The sequence below is a fragment of the Hemiscyllium ocellatum genome, chromosome 32, assembly GCF_020745735.1.
Source record: "Hemiscyllium ocellatum isolate sHemOce1 chromosome 32, sHemOce1.pat.X.cur, whole genome shotgun sequence".
Lineage (NCBI taxonomy): Eukaryota > Metazoa > Chordata > Chondrichthyes > Orectolobiformes > Hemiscylliidae > Hemiscyllium > Hemiscyllium ocellatum.
In genome coordinates, this window is record NC_083432.1 from 14,721,697 (window position 1) to 14,742,137 (window position 20,441).

Genomic DNA, 20,441 nt, shown 5'->3' on the forward strand with positions numbered 1-20,441 from the left:
TCTTCTAATGAATAGAATTAAAATTTAGGTTGATTGTCACATGTACTGATGTAAATACAATGAACTGTTTATAAAAGTCTCCACTTATGGCACCATTTTAGATGCAAAGGTACCGAATCTTAAAAATAAGTTAGAAAAATAAAGATCTAAAAAAAAGTTCAGCATTAGTCCTTCAAGCAGCCTTCCATCTGCACTGGGGGCCTATCCTTGCCAGTCTTGAGCACTAGATGCCTTGCCTTTGTTACCCATCAAGTTCCTGCTGTGGGCCTACTTATTCTGTGTCCTTTCAAGGATTTTCATAGCCTTTCTAAAATGTGACCAGAAGTGGACTCATTATCCACTGGGGACCGAGCTGAAGCTTTATGAAAGATTAGTATTAGTTATTTGCCTTTGTGTCAAGAATAGAGTGGAAGGGCCTTTGCCCAAAACATTTGATTTTTTTTTTCCCCTGCTCCTCGGATGCTGCCTGACCTGTGCTTTTCCAGCACTACTCTAATCTTGACTCAATCTCCAGCATCTGCAGTACCCACTTCTGCCTATTTGCCTTTGTGCTCAGTTCCTCAGTTTTATGCATCTTTTTGCTTTTCTAGCTAACAAAATATTGGTTTATATGGTTGTGATCATTTTCAAACTAACTTGTACAATAAACACTTGCATATTGCACAGTTTTGAACAGGTTTTTTTTGTATTGTGTCTACGTTTATTAGTATTTAAAGCACAGTTTTTGGGTGAATTCTTCTGAACAAAAGGTACTTGTATTGATGCTTTATCATATTTTACATATCCTTGCATGGCATTGTGACACATGACTTGCAACTGTTTATTTTAATTGTCTATTTTTAGTGGTGACTTGGAGAAACAAAAAATGTCTTTTTCTTAATTTTACAGATAGAACACATAGCAAGTATTATAAAACTATCCAAGGTAAGTGGTCACCTATATTTAAGTAGGGCATGAGGAATTCTGAATTTTGATGTTGAACTGAATCTTAAAGGATGTCACTTTATCTCATGATAAGGTTCAACTCAAGATTGAGGGCATTAGACTAAGATTTGAGCATGTAATCTAAGTTGAAACTTCAAGGAAATTCAACTGCAGTTTGCTCTAACATACGTGTTATTCAAACGTTGCTTCATTGCAAAATTCATCTTTCAGCCAACACACAGGTTAACTGATCATTTGTGTTTGGGGTCTTTCTGCAGGTGAAATGATTGCCACGTTTTTCTACATATAGCTCTTGTTAAAATGTTGAGAGAAAATTTTGAGATAGAAAAAATGTTGGCCCAATTCAGCAACAGCATTTTAAATAACCTTTTATTGAATGGTTATTAAAACTGTATGACTCCAAACTAAAGCATTCTTCAGCTCGCCAGTGCCTGTCTCGATGTAGTAAAAGAGAATTTGAGCCTTTCACAACCAGGAAGATCTCATGTATTCCTCCTCCTGTTACTTGCCAATTTGGCTAAAATCAACTGACTACAATTGGCTTCATTGCCTTGGTTAAGGAGGGGAAATTTGAGCAGCATTTCTTACCATCAGTTTTATCCAGGTACATTTCCCACCACTTAAATTTCTTGTTATGTAGTAGTCTGATGACAGAAATATTGGATTTCAGAATATTGAAGTCTGGAACCGAATTACCATAGAGATAAGAGAATTTGGAATTTACAAATAGTTTTGCAGTACAGTTCGTACAATTATCTTCTACAGCAATTAAAAAGTGGATTAACTTGTCACCTTGATGTTTCCCCAAATATTTGAGTTTTATATTCTGTACGTTCTGTAACAGTGAGAATTCTAAGTAATGACTTAAGAGGGTTACTTAATATCTTTGCCTCCCTATTATAATCTGCTTTCTGAATATTTCTGAAGAGATACAGCGTAGCTCAAAGTTTCAGTCCTTAATTTGGCAGCCTTCACCTTCATGCATGCCGCATCCAAAAATAAAACCAGGCTATCTCTTTGCCCAAGAACTGAAGGTCTTGTTTTTGATTTTTGTTTTCTACAGGAAGACTGCAGATTTATTTTTACTTTTGCAGTATGTCAGTTGGTCTCAAACATACTAAACTATTTCAAAGTGAAACATAGACAGTCTCCCTTTGCTTTCAAGCATTTTTTACTATTCAATAGTTCCACTGGAGTTGTGTTCTGAGTTAAAAATGAATGGCAAGGCTCTTAAGTGCCAAATAATTTCATTGTAGTTCACTACAATATACATGGTTCTGATTTACCAGCCACATCCAATTCTTTGAAGAATTTGAGTGCTTCAGTTAGATTGAAAAACAATCGTGCACCTTTATTTCTGCTCACTCATGAAATTTAACAAGGGTACAACTTATTTTATGTGGTTGAGATCTGGCAATCTATAACCAGGGAATGTTTCGTTTTGAATAATTTAAAGAAAAGTCTATTTTTATCTTTGGGACTGATGGTTCTAAGGAAGTACCCAAAGTGGAACTGAAATGCTGAAACTTTATCATTACGTTAACTAAGTTGATTGGAGCTTGTTTATCTTGAAATCTTCTCATTTTCTGATTCTGCTGTGTGGCTCCTTGAAAATTTTATTGAATTTGAAATACCATTGACTCTGAATTAGCCAAAAACAAGAAAAATGTAATTTTGCCCTAGATAATTAATCCAAAATGACATTGTCAGTTGGACAGCTGTTAAATGTGACTTGGACCTAACAAGATGCTGTTATTCCAGGGCGATGTAGAAAGAAAACTCTCTCAGATGATCTTGGACAAGAAATTTCATGGTAAGTATTGAACAGTTCCTGCATGAAAGTTTAAAAGCAAAGTTAAAATCATACCTAAAATCATACCCAGTTCTGAATACACTATAATTGTCAATGATGTAAACTCTTCCATGTAACCGATTTAAGCACAGGCTTCAATCACAATTTGAAATCTTAATGATGCAAAATATTTCAAGGGCTAACTTTTTGTCAAGAGTTACCTTTGTCTGTTTTTTTTTAGTTCTCCTTAATAAATCATCTCTCAAGACAGGTATGATTTAAACTTTGATCAAATCTCTTGTTTCAAATAACTTTTCACCTGTTCCAATAGGACTGAAATATTAACTGCATGTGGTATTGTTGTTCCAGTATGCAGTTTCATACAGCATGTCCTTGGGAAAAAATCTTCATTTTGCCTGTGGAGTAAGGAGAACTATGTAGAAATTGAGATATCATTTTTAAACCTTAACAAAACTATCAACTTGTCAGCTTTAACCCTTTTGCAGATTAACCAACCTGTGGTTACTAGTCTGAACAAAACAAAATTGTCTTGTAGGTTTGGTGTTTGTTGTTCCAATCTTATCAGTATTGTGCACCCAGTATCTTTGGTGCTCTCATAGTAAATATTGTACATTGATGTACATACTTCCTTAGATTTGAGAGAAATAATTTATAATCTACCTAGAAACTGGGAATTGTTTCCAACAATTTATGTTTTAGATCTTGTTTGTGTTTGCAGGTATTTTAGACCAAGGCGAAGGAGTCCTGATTGTGTTTGATGAGCCTCCAGTAGACAAAACATATGAAACTGCGCTTGAAACAATCCAGAATATGAGTAAAGTAGTGGACTCTCTCTACAACAAGGCAAAAAAACTAACATAGGTAAGTGTAATGTAATGCAAGGAACAGATCTCTTTTTAAAACAATATTGGCATGTAGTGTCCAGCTGATATATGTGACTATTCCTACTTGAGGTGATGCATTATTCATAATCAATGTGGTATCATTTCTTAAAACTGGACATCTTGCAATATTTTCCTCTCTTCAGTTTGCACAGCTGCCTGGTGAGGCAGAAATCTTTAAAAAGGAACTAGATATGTGAGCCTGTATGCAACATTTTTTTAATGTAAAGACTAGATTTTGTCAAAAGTTTAGGTAGGTGCCGTTCCCAATTATTTTGAGGATCTACAGTAGAAACAATTTTGTAAAAACCCATTTGGTCTGTAAGTCACTTAAGAATCAGCCATATTGTGTGGGTCTTAACTGCCCTGTCAGCACCTAAGGATGTAAATAAATGTTGACTTGCTTAGTGGTGCCATGTGAATGAATTTTAAAATAAAATTCAAAAAGATGACTTATTTTACAACATTTTTCCTACAAAACAAAGCAACTTACACATAGTGAGATTTGCGCTCTCGCTCTCTTGCACTTGAACTCTTTTTTCCCTTTCCCAAAAGGTTGAGATTGTCATCCGATTAGGTCACTTTGTTGCAGCCAAGTTGTCAGTACTTAGTCTGTTTGAAAGCTTACTTCGGTTTTCTCAACTTTTCAAAATTTAAAGTTTGTGTCTATGACCTAAAATTAAAATGTGTCAGACTGTGATTATGACTGCCAGCTGGGAGTGATGATTCACCGGCTGTGCACTGTCAAATTGTCCACTGCTTTGCCCAAAGGTAGTACATGTTTTTGACTCCCAATGTGCAACATTGTGTTAACATTCTTGCAAATATTACACAAAAATGCTTCTATAGAAGATTGTTGTGTCTGTATTTATATAAAAATGTGTGTAGAATTGTCATTCTATAATTGCACATTCCTGCATGTGGCAAATGTGTGGTTGCCTCAGTTTGGTGTCTCTTCACCTCTGTGACCAGTTCTGGAAAAAAATCCTCATTCACTCGGTACCAAATTATTCCTTCCTAAATTGCACTTTATAACTGGGGGATGATTGAATCTGTACTCTAAAAATGAAGCTAGGCTACTAACTACAGACAAACTAAAGCCTCCCCCCTCAACCCACTTCATTTGAAGGCAGAATAAAAGCTAAATATGGTGGATGCTAAAATCTGAAGGTAAAGCAGAATCCGGAGATAATTATCTCCGGCTCAATCAAAGAAGAGCGGCAAGGGTCAGTTCTGAATATGCCTTCAGAATTAGGGAAAGAAAGGGACCAAGTTTTGAACTATTTAAGAAGAAGATGATGAACAAAAGAATACCTGGGGTTGGGTAGAGTAGAGTGTGGTGTTGATTAATGATGGCGATGTAGTGGGAAAATGGGCAAATGGTAATAATGGAAGTAAAACATTTGTCCAGAGTTGGTGTGAAAGCAGAAACCAGCTCCCTTTATGCAAAAACATGAAAAACAAAAATCAGACCAGCAGAGAGCCCCAAAAACAAATCCAAATGGACGATGCAGCTCATGGTCTGAAATTATTAAATTTGATATTGTGCCTCAAAGACTCTAAAGTGCCTCATTGAAAGATGAGATGTTCTTTGAACTTTTGTTTAGCTTCACTGTAGCAGGCTAAGAACTGAAATGTTATGAGAAGTGGATAGTTAAAGTGGCAAATGACTAGAAGCTTGAGGTGGTTCTTACAGACTGAACAGTCATTTTGCATGCCGTTTACCCAATCAACATCTGGTCTCCCCAATGTAGATGGGATCATATTGCTGTAAACAGAATACTAAATTTAAGGACGTACAATCAAATCATTGCTTCGACTGGAATGGTTTTGTATAAGAGCAGGTTTTGCACCTTATGTAATGGCATGTGAAGGTAATAGGAAATGGCCAAGGTGTTGGGGTGATGGATGAGTGGACCAAGGTATCTTGGAGTGGGCAGTCTCTTCAGAATACTAAGGGGAGGAAAGGTGTATTTGGTAGTTTCTTCATGCTGGGAGTGATGGAAATATAGAGCGCTATCATTTGTGTGTGGTGGCTGATGGTGCAACGTGAAGCTGAGGGGAGAGATGAACTGAAGTGTGGGAGCCAGCTAGACACCATTGAGGGCCTTGTCAACTACAAAAGAGCAGGTGAATTCCTGGTTAAGAAGAAAGGACAACTTAATAGACGTGTTGTTGTAGAAGGTTTGATCATGATAAGAGGTGAAATAGACTGAAAAATTGGGAGAAGAAAATTACTTCTCACAAGAGACTGGGTGAAAGGAAGTATACTCTGGGTGCAGTGGAAATCAGGGGCTTATTATGGGTATTACTCAACAATTTATCCCCAGAAATGGAAGCAGAAGTTGAAGGAAATGGAAGGTTCTGTGATGTACAGTTCAAAATGAAAAGGGGTGGAAATTGAAGCAGAGTTGAAGTTTTCCAACACAGGTACAGTCATCATTGTCCCAGAAACTGAGTTTGTGGAGGGTCCAAGTAAAGCTGACACAAGAAGGTAAAATACGCTTGCTCCTACACGGGTACCCACAACAATACCTTTTATTCGGAGGAAGTGAGACAAGTTAAAGAAATTGACGGAACAAGTTCATCTAGGCTGAGGGTGTAGTGGTGGTTGGAGACTAGTCGGGCCGCTTTGCTGGGATGCAGTATTACTACTTGACCAAGAGACCACTTTCATACAGGTGAGAACAAGATTTGGATACTTAAATGTATTGTGGCAACCTTATTTAGGTTACATTATCCTCTTAGAAGTTAAGATTTCTGATTCTAATTTTTAAATCAATTGATTACATTAATTTTTTTCATCTTCATAACAATGCTTATTAAAATGGTCTGTAGAATTTCATGAGTAAGGACGACTCAATTTCCTTTTATATCTTGTTTGAGCTGTCAAAATTAGTTAGCCTCCAGGAGTTGACAAACCAGAAAACACTTTCCAAACACACTTACGAATGCCCTGAAGTGCACGTACAATTACTGTTCATTTTAAAGGCTTTTTAATCTGGTAATGTTCAGGATTAGCTCATTCACTGACTATGTACCTTTATTAATTAGCTAGCTTTTTTGGTATCAAAGTTTTTTTTTGCCTTGTGGTTATGGATACAAGCTTTGCAACTTTGCAGCAGGGAGAGGAAATTAACCCATGGGGTTTTTTAAGTTACCATTGGTAAGATGACAGGAGTCAAACATTTGCATCTGTTTTCCCATTCTAAGGTGGAGTAATTACCATGTAGGAGCGAGTCTTGTCTTATTCAAAGTTTGTGAGAAGATTTGTAGCTCGGGTGCTCGTTGTTGTGGTTCTGTTCGCCGAGCTGGGAGTTTTTCTTGCAAACGTTTCGTCCCCTTTCTAGGTGACATCTTCAGTGCTTGGGAGCCTCCTGTGAAGCGCTTCTGCGCTGATTCCTCCGGCATTTATACTGGTTTGAATCTGCCGCTTCCGATTGTCAGTAGCTGTCCGCTGCAGTGGCTGGTATATAGGGCCTATGTCGATGTGTCTGTTAATCGAATTCTTGGATGAGTGCCATGCTTCTAGGAATTCCCTGGCTGTTCTCTGTTTGGCCTGTCCTATAATGGTGGTGTTGTCCCAATCAAATTCATGTTGTTTGTCATCTGAGTGTATGGCTACTAGGGATAGCTGGTCGTGTCGTTTCGTGGCCAGTTGGTGTTCATGGATGCGGGTTGTTAGCTGTCTTCCTGTTTGTCCTATGTAGTGTATTGTGCAGTCCTTGCATGGGATTTTGTAAACCATGTTGTTTTTGCTCATGCTGGGTATCGGGTCCTTCGTCCTGGTGAGTTGTTGTCTGAGAGTGGCTGTTGGTTTGTGTGCTGTTATAGTCCTAGTGGTCGCAGCAGTCTGGCTGTCAGTTCAGAAATGCTTCTGATGTATGGGAGTGTGGCCAGTCCTTTGGGTTGTGGCATGTCCTCATTTCGTTGTCTTTCCCTGAGGCATCTGTTAATGAAATTGCACGGGTATCTGTTTTTGTTGAATACCTTTGTATAGGTGTTCTTCTTCCTCTTTTTGTAGTTCAGGTGTGCTGCAGTGTGTTGTGGCCCTTTTGAATATGTTCCGTATGGTGAGAAAGTTAGATTTTAATTTTACCAGCATTACTGATTGAAATAAAACTAAGAATTGTGGATGCTGAAGATCTCTGGAAAAAACAATTTGTTGGTGGAACTTAGGTTTGGCAGCATCTGTGGAAGAAAGCAGATTTAATGTTTTGAATCTGAAAAGTCACTGGACTGAACATTTAAGTCAGCTTTCTTCTGCCAGATGCTGCCAGAACTGCTGGGTTTGCCAGTAATTTCTGTATCATTACTGATTTTTGAAATATGGCTTGCGTGGGTTGTCATATGGCTAGCAAAGACCAATCAAATTTCAAAAATGAATGAATGATCTTCCACAACTTCACCTTTTGTTTCAATACCAATGAAGTTAGTTCTGCTGTAAATCTGTTTGTTTTCATTTCTGATATAAATCTTCCACATCTACATGTCTTCCTCCCTGCTCTTGATTCTAGCCAATAAAAAGATGACAGTCTTTTATGGGGTTCCCAGATGGATTGTTCACTACTTTATTCATTGTCTGCAATTTTTCATACTCTAAAATGACTGTCCATCAGTTGCTTAAGACCAGTCTCTCTGCTTTAGGTCTCTGAAGAAATGCTTTCTTTCATTAAGTGAAATCTAATCTTGCAAATATTCAAGCTCCATGTTCCCATAAAGAAAATACTGTCATGTTTTCATTGGTTTTCCATCATTAATTTGTAACAAATTTTGTAGTTAAAATTTATTTGTGACATTCTCCTTGAGAATATAATGACAGTCAATATAAGAGAACATAAAATTTTGCCAACATGTAAGAGGTTGAATGCATCCTATAAACGACAGGGATGGATACTTAGAGTTGCAGTGCAAGGCTAGAATACTTAACTGCATTTCTTCAATTATCAGTGTTTGATTGGCAGGAGAAATGTTTATTGAAAGAAGCAGAGGTGGCAGTGTCAAGTTTGAAAAAGTGGTGGTACTCTAAATCCCGGGGCAGATAAGCCTCTAACTCTAAACCCATCCCCATCTCCTGAATGTAACAGTGAGTTAGATAACAGTTGGCTTTGTGCATGGGAATTAGTGTCTCACCAATTTGATTGGAGCTATTTGAAGAAGTAACAAAAATGATTGAGGACAGACGGTGAACATGATCTATGTGGACTTCAGTAAAGCACTCAAAAAGGTTCTTTATGGCAGACTGGTTAGCATCACATGGAATACAGGGAGAACTAGCCATTTGGATACAAAACTGGCTTGAAGTTAGAAGACAGAGGGTGATGGTGGAGGGTTGCTTTTCAGACTGGAGCCTGTGACCAGCGGTGTGTTACAGGATTGGTGCTGGGTCCACTGCTTTTCATAATTTTATGTAAATGAATTGGATGTGAGCATCGGAGGTATGGATGTAAGTTTTGCAGATGACACCAAAATTGGAGGTGTCATCTCGACAGTGGACGATGAAGAAGGTTACTTCAGAGTAAAACAGGACAGTAATTAGATGGGCCCATGGGCCGAGGAGTGGCAGATGGAGTTTATTTTAGATAAATGTGGGGTGCTGCATTTTGGAAAGGCAAAGCAGGGCAGAACTTACACACTAAATGGTAAGATCCCGGGAAGTGTTGCTAAATAAAGAGACCTTGAGTGCAGGTTCGTAGTCTCTACCTGGAGTCCCAGGTCGACAGGATTGTCAAGAAAGCGTTTGGTGTGCTTTTCTTTGGTCAAAGTGTTCAATGCAGGAGTTGGAAAGTAATGTTGTGGCAGTACAGGGTGTTGGTTAGGCCACTTTTAGAATACTGTGTGCAATTCTGGTCTCCCTGCTATAGGAAAGTTCTTGTGAAACTTGAAAGGGTCCAGAAAAGATTTACATGGATATTGCCAGAGTCTGTGCCATAGGGAGAGACTGAATAAGCTGGGGCTGTTTTCCCTGGAGTGCCAGAGGTTAAGGGGTAATCTTATCGAGGTTTATGAAGTCATGAGGGCCATGGATAGGATGAATAGTCTTTTCCCCAAGTTGGGCAAGTCAAAAACTAGTAGGCATAGATTTAAAGTAAGAGGAGAATGATTTAAAAGGGACCTAAACAGGGCAATTTTTTCGCGCAGAGGATGGTGTTTGTATGGAGTGAGCTGCTAGAGGAAGTGGTGGAGGCTGGTACAGTTACAACATGTACCCATCCAGATGCCTTTTACATGAATGGGAAGGGTTTAGAGGGATATGGACCAAATACTGGCAAATGGGACTAGATTAATTTAGGATAACTGGTCAGCATGGACGAATTGGATCAATGGTCTGTTTTCATGCAGTAGAGCTCTATGACTCTATTACAGTTACTGTCTAATTCCATGACCTAACGTTTGAGCTTAAAGCCTGTATGAAAGTTTTGAAGCAGCCTGATTTAATGTAATGTCGTGTGCAGTAGTTGATGGGTCACCTGAACTGACTTGCAGTGCACAAATCACATTAGTGTTCAGCAGATCCTTGAAAGAAATGAGTTATATATTTCTAGCACAATGCTTAATTTGCTCCTCTTGACAGGTGAGGGAATTCTCTATTGCCTTGGCAGGAGAACATGGCAATGTTACACAAACTGTCTTGTGTTAAATTGGATAAATTACTAACATTGAAACAATTGAACATGAATTCGTATGCCAGTTTGGTGCAACACTAAGTGACATCTTTTTATTGTGGGGAAAATCAACTATAATAACATCTTAAAATGGGTTAGCTGTAAATATATACTTATTGCATCACTGACCTGCCATTTCATAGACACGAGAAGGACATTTTGTACTTAACTGTCAACCATTTTGATCATGATTCTTGATTTAAAAGTTCTTTCCTCACCCTGTAAATAGACTGCATCTTTAAAATCTTCATTTTTTGTGACTAATCTCTCTAACAAACAGGGTCTTTGCCTTAATACAGAACAATCTTGGTTATCTGAACATCAGTTGTCCAAATTTCGGATTATCCGAAAAAGATCTCAAGGTCACTACCTGTAGAAACTGTTTTTGAGACAGATTGCCTACCAGTGAGCTCAGCAACTTCTCTCCTGCTCTCTCAATTACTTATTTCCTCTCCTTCTCTATCTATCTCTCTCACATTGTCTCTGACCCCTTTCTCTCTGTCTCCTACTTTCCCTCTTATTCTCTATCTGTCATAAATAGCAGAACGTTTCTGACATCTGTTCTTTCAGGAGGTATATTTATAGACTTAAATGCAGCTCTTTTTTCCCTTGTGCTTTAATTGCAATCCGAAGTTTGGATTTAACTATTGTTAGGCCGGAACCTCGGGGTTCCAGTCTCCGCGAGTTCTTTGGAAGGAGAGACCGCACCAGCTTCTTTAGTTTGGAGTAGAGCACCGTTTATTTTACAGAATCAAAACTGGCAAACTATACAACGAATTCTACAGCATGCAATTCGTTGGAGAAGGCGTTCTGCTTTCCCCTTCGGACTTGGCTCAATTATACTTCGCGCTGCCAGGAGTTCCCGGTCAGTTCTCCCTCGCTCGTCCCCTCATTGGTCAGTACACCTGAGAGCGAGGGGGCCTGCGCCTCTATTGGCCACATCGAGGTGCCTGTCCAGCTCCCGCTGTGCCGGACAATGGTACAGCCGTCCTGGGGTCGGCAGTTCCGACCCTGCAATCAATAGTCCGTTGTTCAGAGTATCGATCTCATTACTATGTGCCTGACAGGCTAGATGTTTTCCGCAAGCGAATTAACAATCATTATTACTTATCATGGGTTTCGATGGGATTCTGTTCTAGTAGGTACATTAACAGATGCTTTAGCAATCATGTACTCCGATAGCGCAATTCACACCGTTCGACAGTTACTGGTTCCTTTATTAGTCATGAGTTCTCAATGGGGCAGTCTGATACTGGCTGGCATGATCTAATCAGCGAGGAATGTTACTTCAGACAGGTAGCCCTGCAGTTGCTAGGTTCTCCCCCATGGCTGTGATTAACTGTTTGGGGACTGGAACTGGTAATGTCTGCTGTAGCAATAGAGCTACCCTCCCTAGCCCCACTCTAGGCAATCTGATGGTGTATTCTCCCCAACATTCCCTCCCTTGGCCTCTTTTAGAGGCCACCCCCGCCCCCCCCCCCAATCGCGACGCCCGCGTAACAAGGTACATACAGAGAATTTAAACAAAAACATGCAAATCTAAAGTAAGGTCCCACTCCGGGAGGGCTCCTCTGCAAAGGTAACAAAAGGACAAATTAATCAATTATGGTAAAACGACAGACAGAGGTCGGGGAAGTGGTGAAGGTATCACAGATTAGTATAGTAACTGGCGGAAGAGTTCTAGAGGGGAGAAAGAAGAGCAATAAATCAGCTGGGGGCTTAGGTCTGCAGTCCACGGAACACCCAAGTGTAAATTTGTGAGGGATACGAAATGGGACACTAGCAGCGGTCTTGTTCTCGGCAGTAATCAAAACGCAGCGAACAGGTGTACTGTGGCCCGGGTCTGGTGCAGAGAAGAATGTCTCATAGAACCATCATGAGTCGCAGACATTGGTGCGAGCGTTGAGTACGACTTGAACGTAGGGCCGCACAGTTTGACTGTGCCTGCTTTAGGTAGCCTTTCATCCGAGGAGGCCCACCCATCCTTGGCTAACCAGTCATCAATCCTTACAGCGAAGGGTGGTAGCCAGTGGCTGTTCCTCGTGGTCGTTAGGCGAATCCGTTGATAGAGGCCGTGCGCTATGATGGTTAGGCGAGTTGCCGGGGCACACAGTGTTCCCTGATGCTGGCATGTAGCGGACAGTGCTAGTGTGCACGTTGCCAATGATGGAAGGGGTACCTGGACAGCAGACCGACCCACCCCAGGGTTAGTACGGGGTAGGGGGAGTAGGAGTAAACACATACAGATAGAACCCTGCTATCTGTCCGAAACAGAGGAGCATGAAAGGTAGTCGCCAATGTGTGTACATTAGTCAAGGCAAGAGCACTGTTTTAGAATTAGTACAACAATGGTCCCCCTTGCCGTTAGAGAGAGCGTGTGACCGGCAGTGGTGAGCAGGATGCAAAAATCGTTGAAACTGCCAAGGTTAAGCTGACTCGAGGAGTGTACACAGAAGCAACCGCCAGATCCCCACTCGCCTGGCTTCCCATCAGGGGGCGAGTCACTTAATGCAACCGGCCGCACGGAAAACCGGCTCCACGCTTCATGAATGGAAGTCACCTTACAGTATGTATTCCATATGTCCCTCCCCGTTTGTAGGAGATCGCACGCAGGCTGTCGTGTACTCAGAGTTGGTGGTGGCGCAGGCATCTGTTGAGGAGTGCAGAGCCCAGCGTGTGGGGGGTTCGGTTGAAAAGATGTGGTGAGAAGAGTCCTGCCATCCCCAGGGTGACATTTGGTGAAATCAGCCAGAAAATAAAAGCATTGTATTTAACAACCGCCATTAGCACATTCCTGTGAAGGCGGAGCCATTGGGTGAGCTGATCTCAAAGCTCCTTGCTATTAGACTCAACGGACGTCACCATGCCAGTACTCCTGGATGTGAAGTCTTTAGTCATCTAGTAAAAGAAAGAGGGGGCCAGTGCGAAATGTCAATGCATTCACTAAGACTGGCCCCCACCCAGTTGTGCCACAGAACTGGAGAAACCAGACATCAATCAGGGCAATGGTAAAAAATGAAGGTAGGCTTAACCCCTAACCTTTCTCATAGCTCATGGACCTGTACGAAGCCGTCACCTAAAAAATAGTGACCCCAGTGTGAGGTAAAAGGAATGGTCCCATCTAAAAGGAAGAAATAGTACCTTGTACAAAGGAGGCCAGAGCAGTTTGTGAACTCCAATCAGAGAGAAAAAAGGTCCCTGACCACGGGCTGCCACAAAAGGCAATTGAAACAGGGGGAAATAGACCATCCTGTAGGGGAATTGTTCCTCTTATTTTAAAGAGTCAGAAAAAGTCGAAAAAATGCAACCACCCCACTGATTCAGTGTTGGGAGAGGTAACTGCGGAAAAGCAGTCACGCAAAAGATGCCAAGTAGCAGCATTTCTTAATCAGGAAAAGTTAAAAAGCAAACGTGCGCAGGCTGTGGAAGACATTCAGTAGGATAGGCTGCTGCCAATTGGGAAATAGCACTATACAGGGCAGATAAATTTCGGGACAATGATGAAAATGCAAGATAGTACGAGTCTCGGTTATAACTTGCTGTGCATCTGCACTAGCAGCTGCAGGCGCAAAAACGTCGTCATGCACATTGGTTATTTAATGTTGAAGAGTAAAAATATCCGGCCTAGAGCTCTATTGAAAAAATAGGGTGACCCCCTAGAGGGGTAAAAGGATTGACAACAGTTAAAAGGGGAGAAATAGTACACCATATAGGGGAAGGCAAACTGTGTACTGTCACCACAGGTGATTAAAACAGATTGTCGTATGCGCAGGTTACTTCCTTAGGAGGCAAACCGAAAAACAGGAGGAATATAAAGTAGGTAATCACTTCAGATGAGCTGGACATGGGTGAATGCAGCACGCATTGCGCAGGAACTGTAACAACTGCAGCGTGTACACTATGTAAATGACAAACCAGAAAGTTGTCGGGTGTGAGATCACGAACATACAGGGTCGGCTCTGCTGCAGTATGGGTGACCCGTGGCAACAGGACAATAGAGCAGCTAAATTTCCACTGTGTGGTTACGAAAAAACATGGTGCAGGGGGCCCCCTAATTTCCCAGGGTGCGCAGCATAACTCACACGTAGGAGAGAACCCCGAGCTGTTCGTAAATATTGTTGAGAGGTAATTTAAAAACACAAAGGCATCTCAGAAAGCATGGGTAACATCAGCAAAAAAGGCACCTGCGTATCGCTGAAGCTCCTCTTCGGGCGAATTGTTCCCTGGTCTTCCCAGATATTCATGTACGTCCTGCCCGTGTTTTAGCCTGAGGGTCCCCCATGCGTCCAGGGAGAGGGTGGTGGGGAAGCTATCTGGTGGGGACCGCCGTATAAGATTTCAAAAAAGGTCAAACGAGGCCGTCTCGTCTGTCCGTGGTCCTAAATTATCTCATGGCAGGTTTCTCTCTCAAAAGTCGCTATGTGACCAGGGGACCTAATTCTCCTCCCCCACACTAGTGGCGAGGAGAGGCGCTTGGACGGTTGGCCTAGTAGCAACGGCCCCCTTTAGCGGGCTACACCCTTCCTCACGACCCGCAATAATCTCCCCCTCGTCCAGCTGGGAGGTGATGTCAAGAGGGGATTCGAACTCATTACCCTAGGTGGGTTCCCCAGGGCAAAGGTTGAAGACAAATTTAGACAAAATGCATGTAAAACATCAACCATGCGCACAATCTTACTTTTACGACTACCCACCTGCTCGCAGCGGAATCCATGGTGAACAAGGTGGATCACTCAGGACAAGGGTCAGTGAAGAAGTTAGAGAGCCAAAAGCATTCCCAAAATACCAGCAAAGATATCACAGAACAGACCTCGTTCGGTGTTGACGGGCAACGACCCTATCACTACGCAGAGACGTAGGGCAAAGTAGGGCTCTGTTACGCCCCCTCATTTCCCACGTCCTTGTCGGGCTCAGTCTCCTGAATTGAATTCAGGGCAACATTTGGCCTCCCTGACCTGGGGCAATGGGGGAAATGGTGCCAGTTATTGTCATCGTCCCTTCAGACCCTGCACCCAAGTTTTCCATATGTTACCGCAGTCAGGGGCCCACCAGCAGTTGTGAACGGACTTACTGCCTTGGGCAACTCTCACATGCGTTGCCCCATGTGTTTTCAGCCCATTCAGTATAAGGGATGATGATGATGATTATGGAGAGGGGGCCTTTGTCACGGGGACCCTGGTGAGTAATGTAAAACTCTGGGCAATTAGGAGATTTGCGGTGGGACGAAATTGGACTGTTTGCCTGAGGGGACTTGTCCCCCTGAACGAGATACAGAACGAGAGGTGCAAGTATAATCCTTGTGTATGCAAGAATCTGTGTGTGTGAAGGGCCGTGTGTCATAGCCAAAAGAGAGTGCGCAGGTGCTGCGGGCATATCGGACGTCGTATCTGTGTGAAACAGAGAGTGAGAGCCACAAGGGGCTGCTCAGCTAGGAGAGAGGTTAACACTGTTCTAGCTCGAAATCATCTGATTGTTAGTGAGTGGATGTGTGAGTGTTGTCAGCTAGAGCTTGCACCCCCCTTTTTGACTGTGATATTTATGGATGTGTAACATGATCTTCTCGGGGAAGCTTCTGGTATCCTTGTAGCTTATTTAACGTGATAAAAGCCAGAGAATGAAGGGTAATTCAAATGAGTAAGAGTAAAAAATACGTAAGTTGAGATGCATGTAACATCCCATTGAATACTCCCATAAGAAGGGTATGAATAGAATGTCCTCATCCGCAGAGGATGTCAGCTCCTATGTGCAGTGACGAAGAGTGGAATACTGAGGGCGCGCAGAACACAAGTCCCTTCCCAGTTCAGGGGCAACCAATTGTACCGAATCTGCCCCCCACAATTTCACCACAAATCTGCGCGACTCACCGTTAATGCTGCCGCTTGGCTGCCCGTGAGTATCCCCGGGTAAGCCGTCTGGGTTGGTGAAACAAGTGAAGTTTACTAGCGGGTGAAAAGCAGTGTTTCCCCAACCTGCACTCCGATGGGGGGGGGTAGGTCGCCGGAAAAACACATGTTTTTTGTTTAAATCGTGACGAGGAGTTTAGAGAATGATAGAATTTCACAAAAGAGTTTGCTGCATCAACATCCAGCAATCACATGCGGATTACCAATGCAGCGACTGAGTGCCAGAAGGTGGAATATTTCAGGTGAAGTGCAGCTGAAATGGAAAAAGGGAAGTTTGAGGTCATGCTCTGCAGGAAATAGGAAGTATTACCTGGTAGAGGAATACAGTCCGTTGCCTATTGGCCAGAAAAAGAGGAGTAATCATTTAGTTCGCGCACATGGTGAATGACACGGATAACGAGTTGTGAGTACAATCTATACAGGTCAGGACAGAAATCCTTTGTGTAGCACTGTCCTCTGTGTAAGGCAAAGTTTGTAGGTAGTAGGAGGCCTTAAGAGTTACCCAGGGAAAAGAATCATAAAAGAACCTGGTGACCCTGCCGTTTTCAGCGCGAATCTGCGCCTTGCAGAAGGTATGAACAGGTGAATTGGAAACAACTACTCGCAGTTGAAGAGACTGAAGGATATGGGCAAGAGCTGAGCTTCGATCCCTATGCTGCAGACAAAAGTTGTTGCAACGTGTGCATTGCTAGGCTATTCACACTTGGCAGTCAGTCAGGGACAAATGGGTGAGAACAGAGCATGGCCACCATGACCGCCTAAGATACAGACAAGTAGGTATAAAATCAAATCTAGCGGTCAGAATGTGGTAGCAGGAAAGCGAAACGACCCAGACGTGCCAGGCCCGGTGAGAGGTTCTATTGTAGGAACATGAAGGAAAGCGTAAAGACAAGCAGTGACAAGAAGAATAACTGCACAAACCCCCCAGGATCTCATCCTCGTCCCCTGAGGAGGTAGTGTCAGGCGGGGAGGTGAGCTTACACCCCCCTGCACAAGTTCGCCCTGGAGATGGGCTCCCGTGACTATTCAAGCGTCGTGTTATGCTGTGAGGGGGTGTACCCCCGTCGGGGCTTGTGAACTCTGCGGGACAGCAGCAGGGGCCGCGGACAGTAGGGGAATGATAAGGACGAGGGCAAAGCTCTGTACCCCTGTGGGAGGCGATTGTATGTATAGCGCTTTCACGTACAGGTGAAAGCAAAAACGCTCCGGACACTGTAGGCGCAGCGGAAAGGCAAAAGAAAACGTCGGCCAGGTCTGTGACAGAGAAAAAATGACAGGCAGGCGTGAGTGCCTGCAGTGCAACAGCGGGGTCCGGAACCTTCAGATTTAAAGTGACTGTGGCCCCGTTTATTCTTCGGAGGTCATGTAACGAATCCTGGTAGCAAACCTCAGGGAGCGTAATACTGGGAAAAGGGGATGAGATGCAGAGTACAGCAGCAGAAGCACAGTGAGTGAAAAGCTTTTGATGGAGAGATGAGGCCAGAAGATGAGTTACTGTGACCTGGTAGAAAACCTCGGAGTATAAGACCTCAAAAAGGGGATTAGACTCGGAGACCAGCGGAATCTCAGGCCTGCGGACACCAGTTGAATTCAATGCTTCAAGAAGATGAGTGAAAGATAGAAAATGACGATAGAAACGACCTCAGATCCGACATCGAGTGGAAATAAAGGGTGAGCAGGGGTGTAGGATGGGGCACTACATACGGCAATAGAAGTCGGAATGAGATTTCAATGGGACAATTTGATGCTGGCAGTTACAGGCTCCATGATCTAATTATCAAAGAATGTAGCTTCAGACGGGTAGCCCTGCCGTTGCTAGCTGCACCCCGCATGGCTGTGAATAACCGTTTGGGGACTGGAACTGGTAATGTCTGCTGTAGCAATAGTGCTACCCTCCCTAGCCCCACTCTAGGCAATCTGATGGTGTATTCTCCCCAACACTATTTTACACAGTCTGTTTTCTGGTACTTGTTCAGTGACTCAAATGAGTGAAGGAGCGCATCTCTGAGCAGAGATACTGACAGAAACCCATGCAGACATGAGAACCCGTGTAAAACTACTGCAAAAATAGCCTGTTCCGTCCCAGAGTGTCTTTCAATTTGATTTGATCAGGCTGACTGATGTAATACACAAGTCAGTGCTTATGGCTGAGGCTGTGTCACACTGTGTTAAGCATGTGCTTAAAATTTTGAAATCAAAGGTCGGAGGTGACTAGTAAATTTTAATCCAAGTATTTTGTTTAACACACATGTCTTCAGTTGAAAAAGAACTGATTGAGTATCCTATGTCTCTGTGCAGGGAAGATGAGGCGCTCCTCCTCCAGCCGTCGTGTTGTTATGTTCTACAAGGAATGAACTCAGATTTCTCCAGTTTCCTCATTTCCCCTCCCCCCACCTTGTCTCAGTCGGTTCCCTCAACTCAGCACCGCCTTCCTAACCTGCAATCATCTTCCTGACCTCTCCGCCCGCCCCCACCCCACTCCGGCCTATCACCCTCACCTTGACCTCCTTCCACCTGTCACATCTCCATCGCCCCTCCCCCAAGTCCCTCCTCCCTACCTTTTATCTTAGCCTGCTTGGCACACTCTCCTCATTCCTAATGAAGGGCTTATGCCCGAAACGTCGAATTTCCTATTCCTTGGATGCTGCCTAACCTGCTGTGCTTTAACCAGCAACACATTTTCAGCTATCCTATGTCTCTATACATCCAATGACAGAAGAACCCTAACCCTATCGCAATTCAAAGTCGATCCATGCATTTGTATTGTAGTTTAGTCGAGGTCACATGTTTTCTTTCCACATCAATCTGTTTTGCAACCCGATATAAAAATACCACAGTGGATTTTTTTTTTGCTTTATCCCTTGAAGAATTAAACAATACTCTGCTTTAATTTATTGTTCTATTAATCTGCATTAGGAACTTGTGCATCTACTCCTTTTACCTAAGAGGCACTCGTTTTTTAAAGACTACATAACTTCCCAGCACTTTTAAGCAAAATATGGTATCTTCTATATATCTGTATTGAAGTTTATTTACTAATTAATGATCATTCTTCACATTTATTAGCATCTTCCTGCATCCCCACAGTGTTAACTGAATCTCTTATTTGGTGTCATTTGTGAATTTTGAAATTTTGTAAATGGTGAGCAACAATGGTCCCAATTCCAGTCTCTGCAGAATATTTCCTAGCTGTTTTGCAGCCCTATTATTCATTCTGTATCTTTTTTATGGTGACTTGGTGGCTCAGTAGTTTGCATGACTACCTCACATCACCAGGGACCTGGGTTCAGTTCTACCCTCAGGTGACTCTGTGAAGTTTGCATATTTTTGCCAGTCTTTGTGTTTCTTCCAGGTTGTCCAGTTTCCTTCCACAGTCCAAAGATGTGCAGATTAGAGATATTGGCTGTGCTAAATTGTCCACAGTGACCAGCGATGTGCATGCTAAGTGGATTAGTCATGGGAAATGCAGGGTTATGGGGATCGAGTAGGGGAGTGGGTCTGGGTGTGATGTTCTTTGGAGGGTGGGTGTGAACTCTATGGGCTGAATGGCTTGTTTCCACACTAGGGATTCTGTTCTATTCTATGTGTCGTGACCATACTTGCATGACATTGATGCAACCACGTTAAAAGGTTACGGAAGTATAGATATTCACCCTTTTCAGTTTTACCTCAAAATTGAATAACATTTCTCAAATGGGATTTTCCTTTTTGGAAACTATCATTATATTTTCTGTCTGTCTAGATATTTTCCTAATCAATCTTTGACCATTGCCTAATTTACCAATTTTGTAATAAATGCCTTCAATTTTCACAGCTTAGGTTATTGCCAGCAAAGACAACTCTTTTTTTTTTGTCACTGAATATGCAGAACACGGGTAGTTAGCACCCCAGATGACCTGTGTTAATCCTATAATTTGTTATGTCATTAATGTTAAAAATGAGAATCTTGTATGTAATGTTATGGAATGGAAGACCACTTCCTTTTGAGACTTATTCTGCTTTGCTGTACTTGGGTGGAGTCCTGGCTCTAGATATGTACTTGCAGTTTAGCATTCATGCAAATCCCATCTCTCCATGCTGACGCTAATGGTCTGTGATTGTCCACTCTTAGGTGTTTGAATGCTGCTCTCCCTGTCATTTGTGTTTACAAACAAGTAAGACATCAGGTTTGAAAAATGTAAGCGACACAGTTGCCAACAATATTTAATAAATCCGTCTGGGTAGTGTCCCAGAC

At 42.5% G+C, this 20,441-nt stretch overlaps 1 protein-coding gene across 2 annotated transcripts in view; it reads left to right on the top strand.

Moving 5' to 3' along the window:
- The window catches only part of LOC132830868 (26S proteasome non-ATPase regulatory subunit 11), a 105,280-nt gene that overhangs the window by 69,957 nt on the left and 14,882 nt on the right, over window positions 1–20,441 (top strand). Inside the window, exons 11-14 of one of the 2 annotated variants that reach the window (XM_060848766.1) lie at window positions 889–924; window positions 2,707–2,758; window positions 2,979–3,008; window positions 3,477–3,619. In XM_060848766.1, coding sequence (XP_060704749.1) covers window positions 889–924; window positions 2,707–2,758; window positions 2,979–3,008; window positions 3,477–3,619 — 261 coding nt within the window. The remainder of the gene's footprint in view (window positions 1–888; window positions 925–2,706; window positions 2,759–2,978; window positions 3,009–3,476; window positions 3,620–20,441) is intronic. The other variant, XM_060848767.1, reaches the window with a different exon arrangement.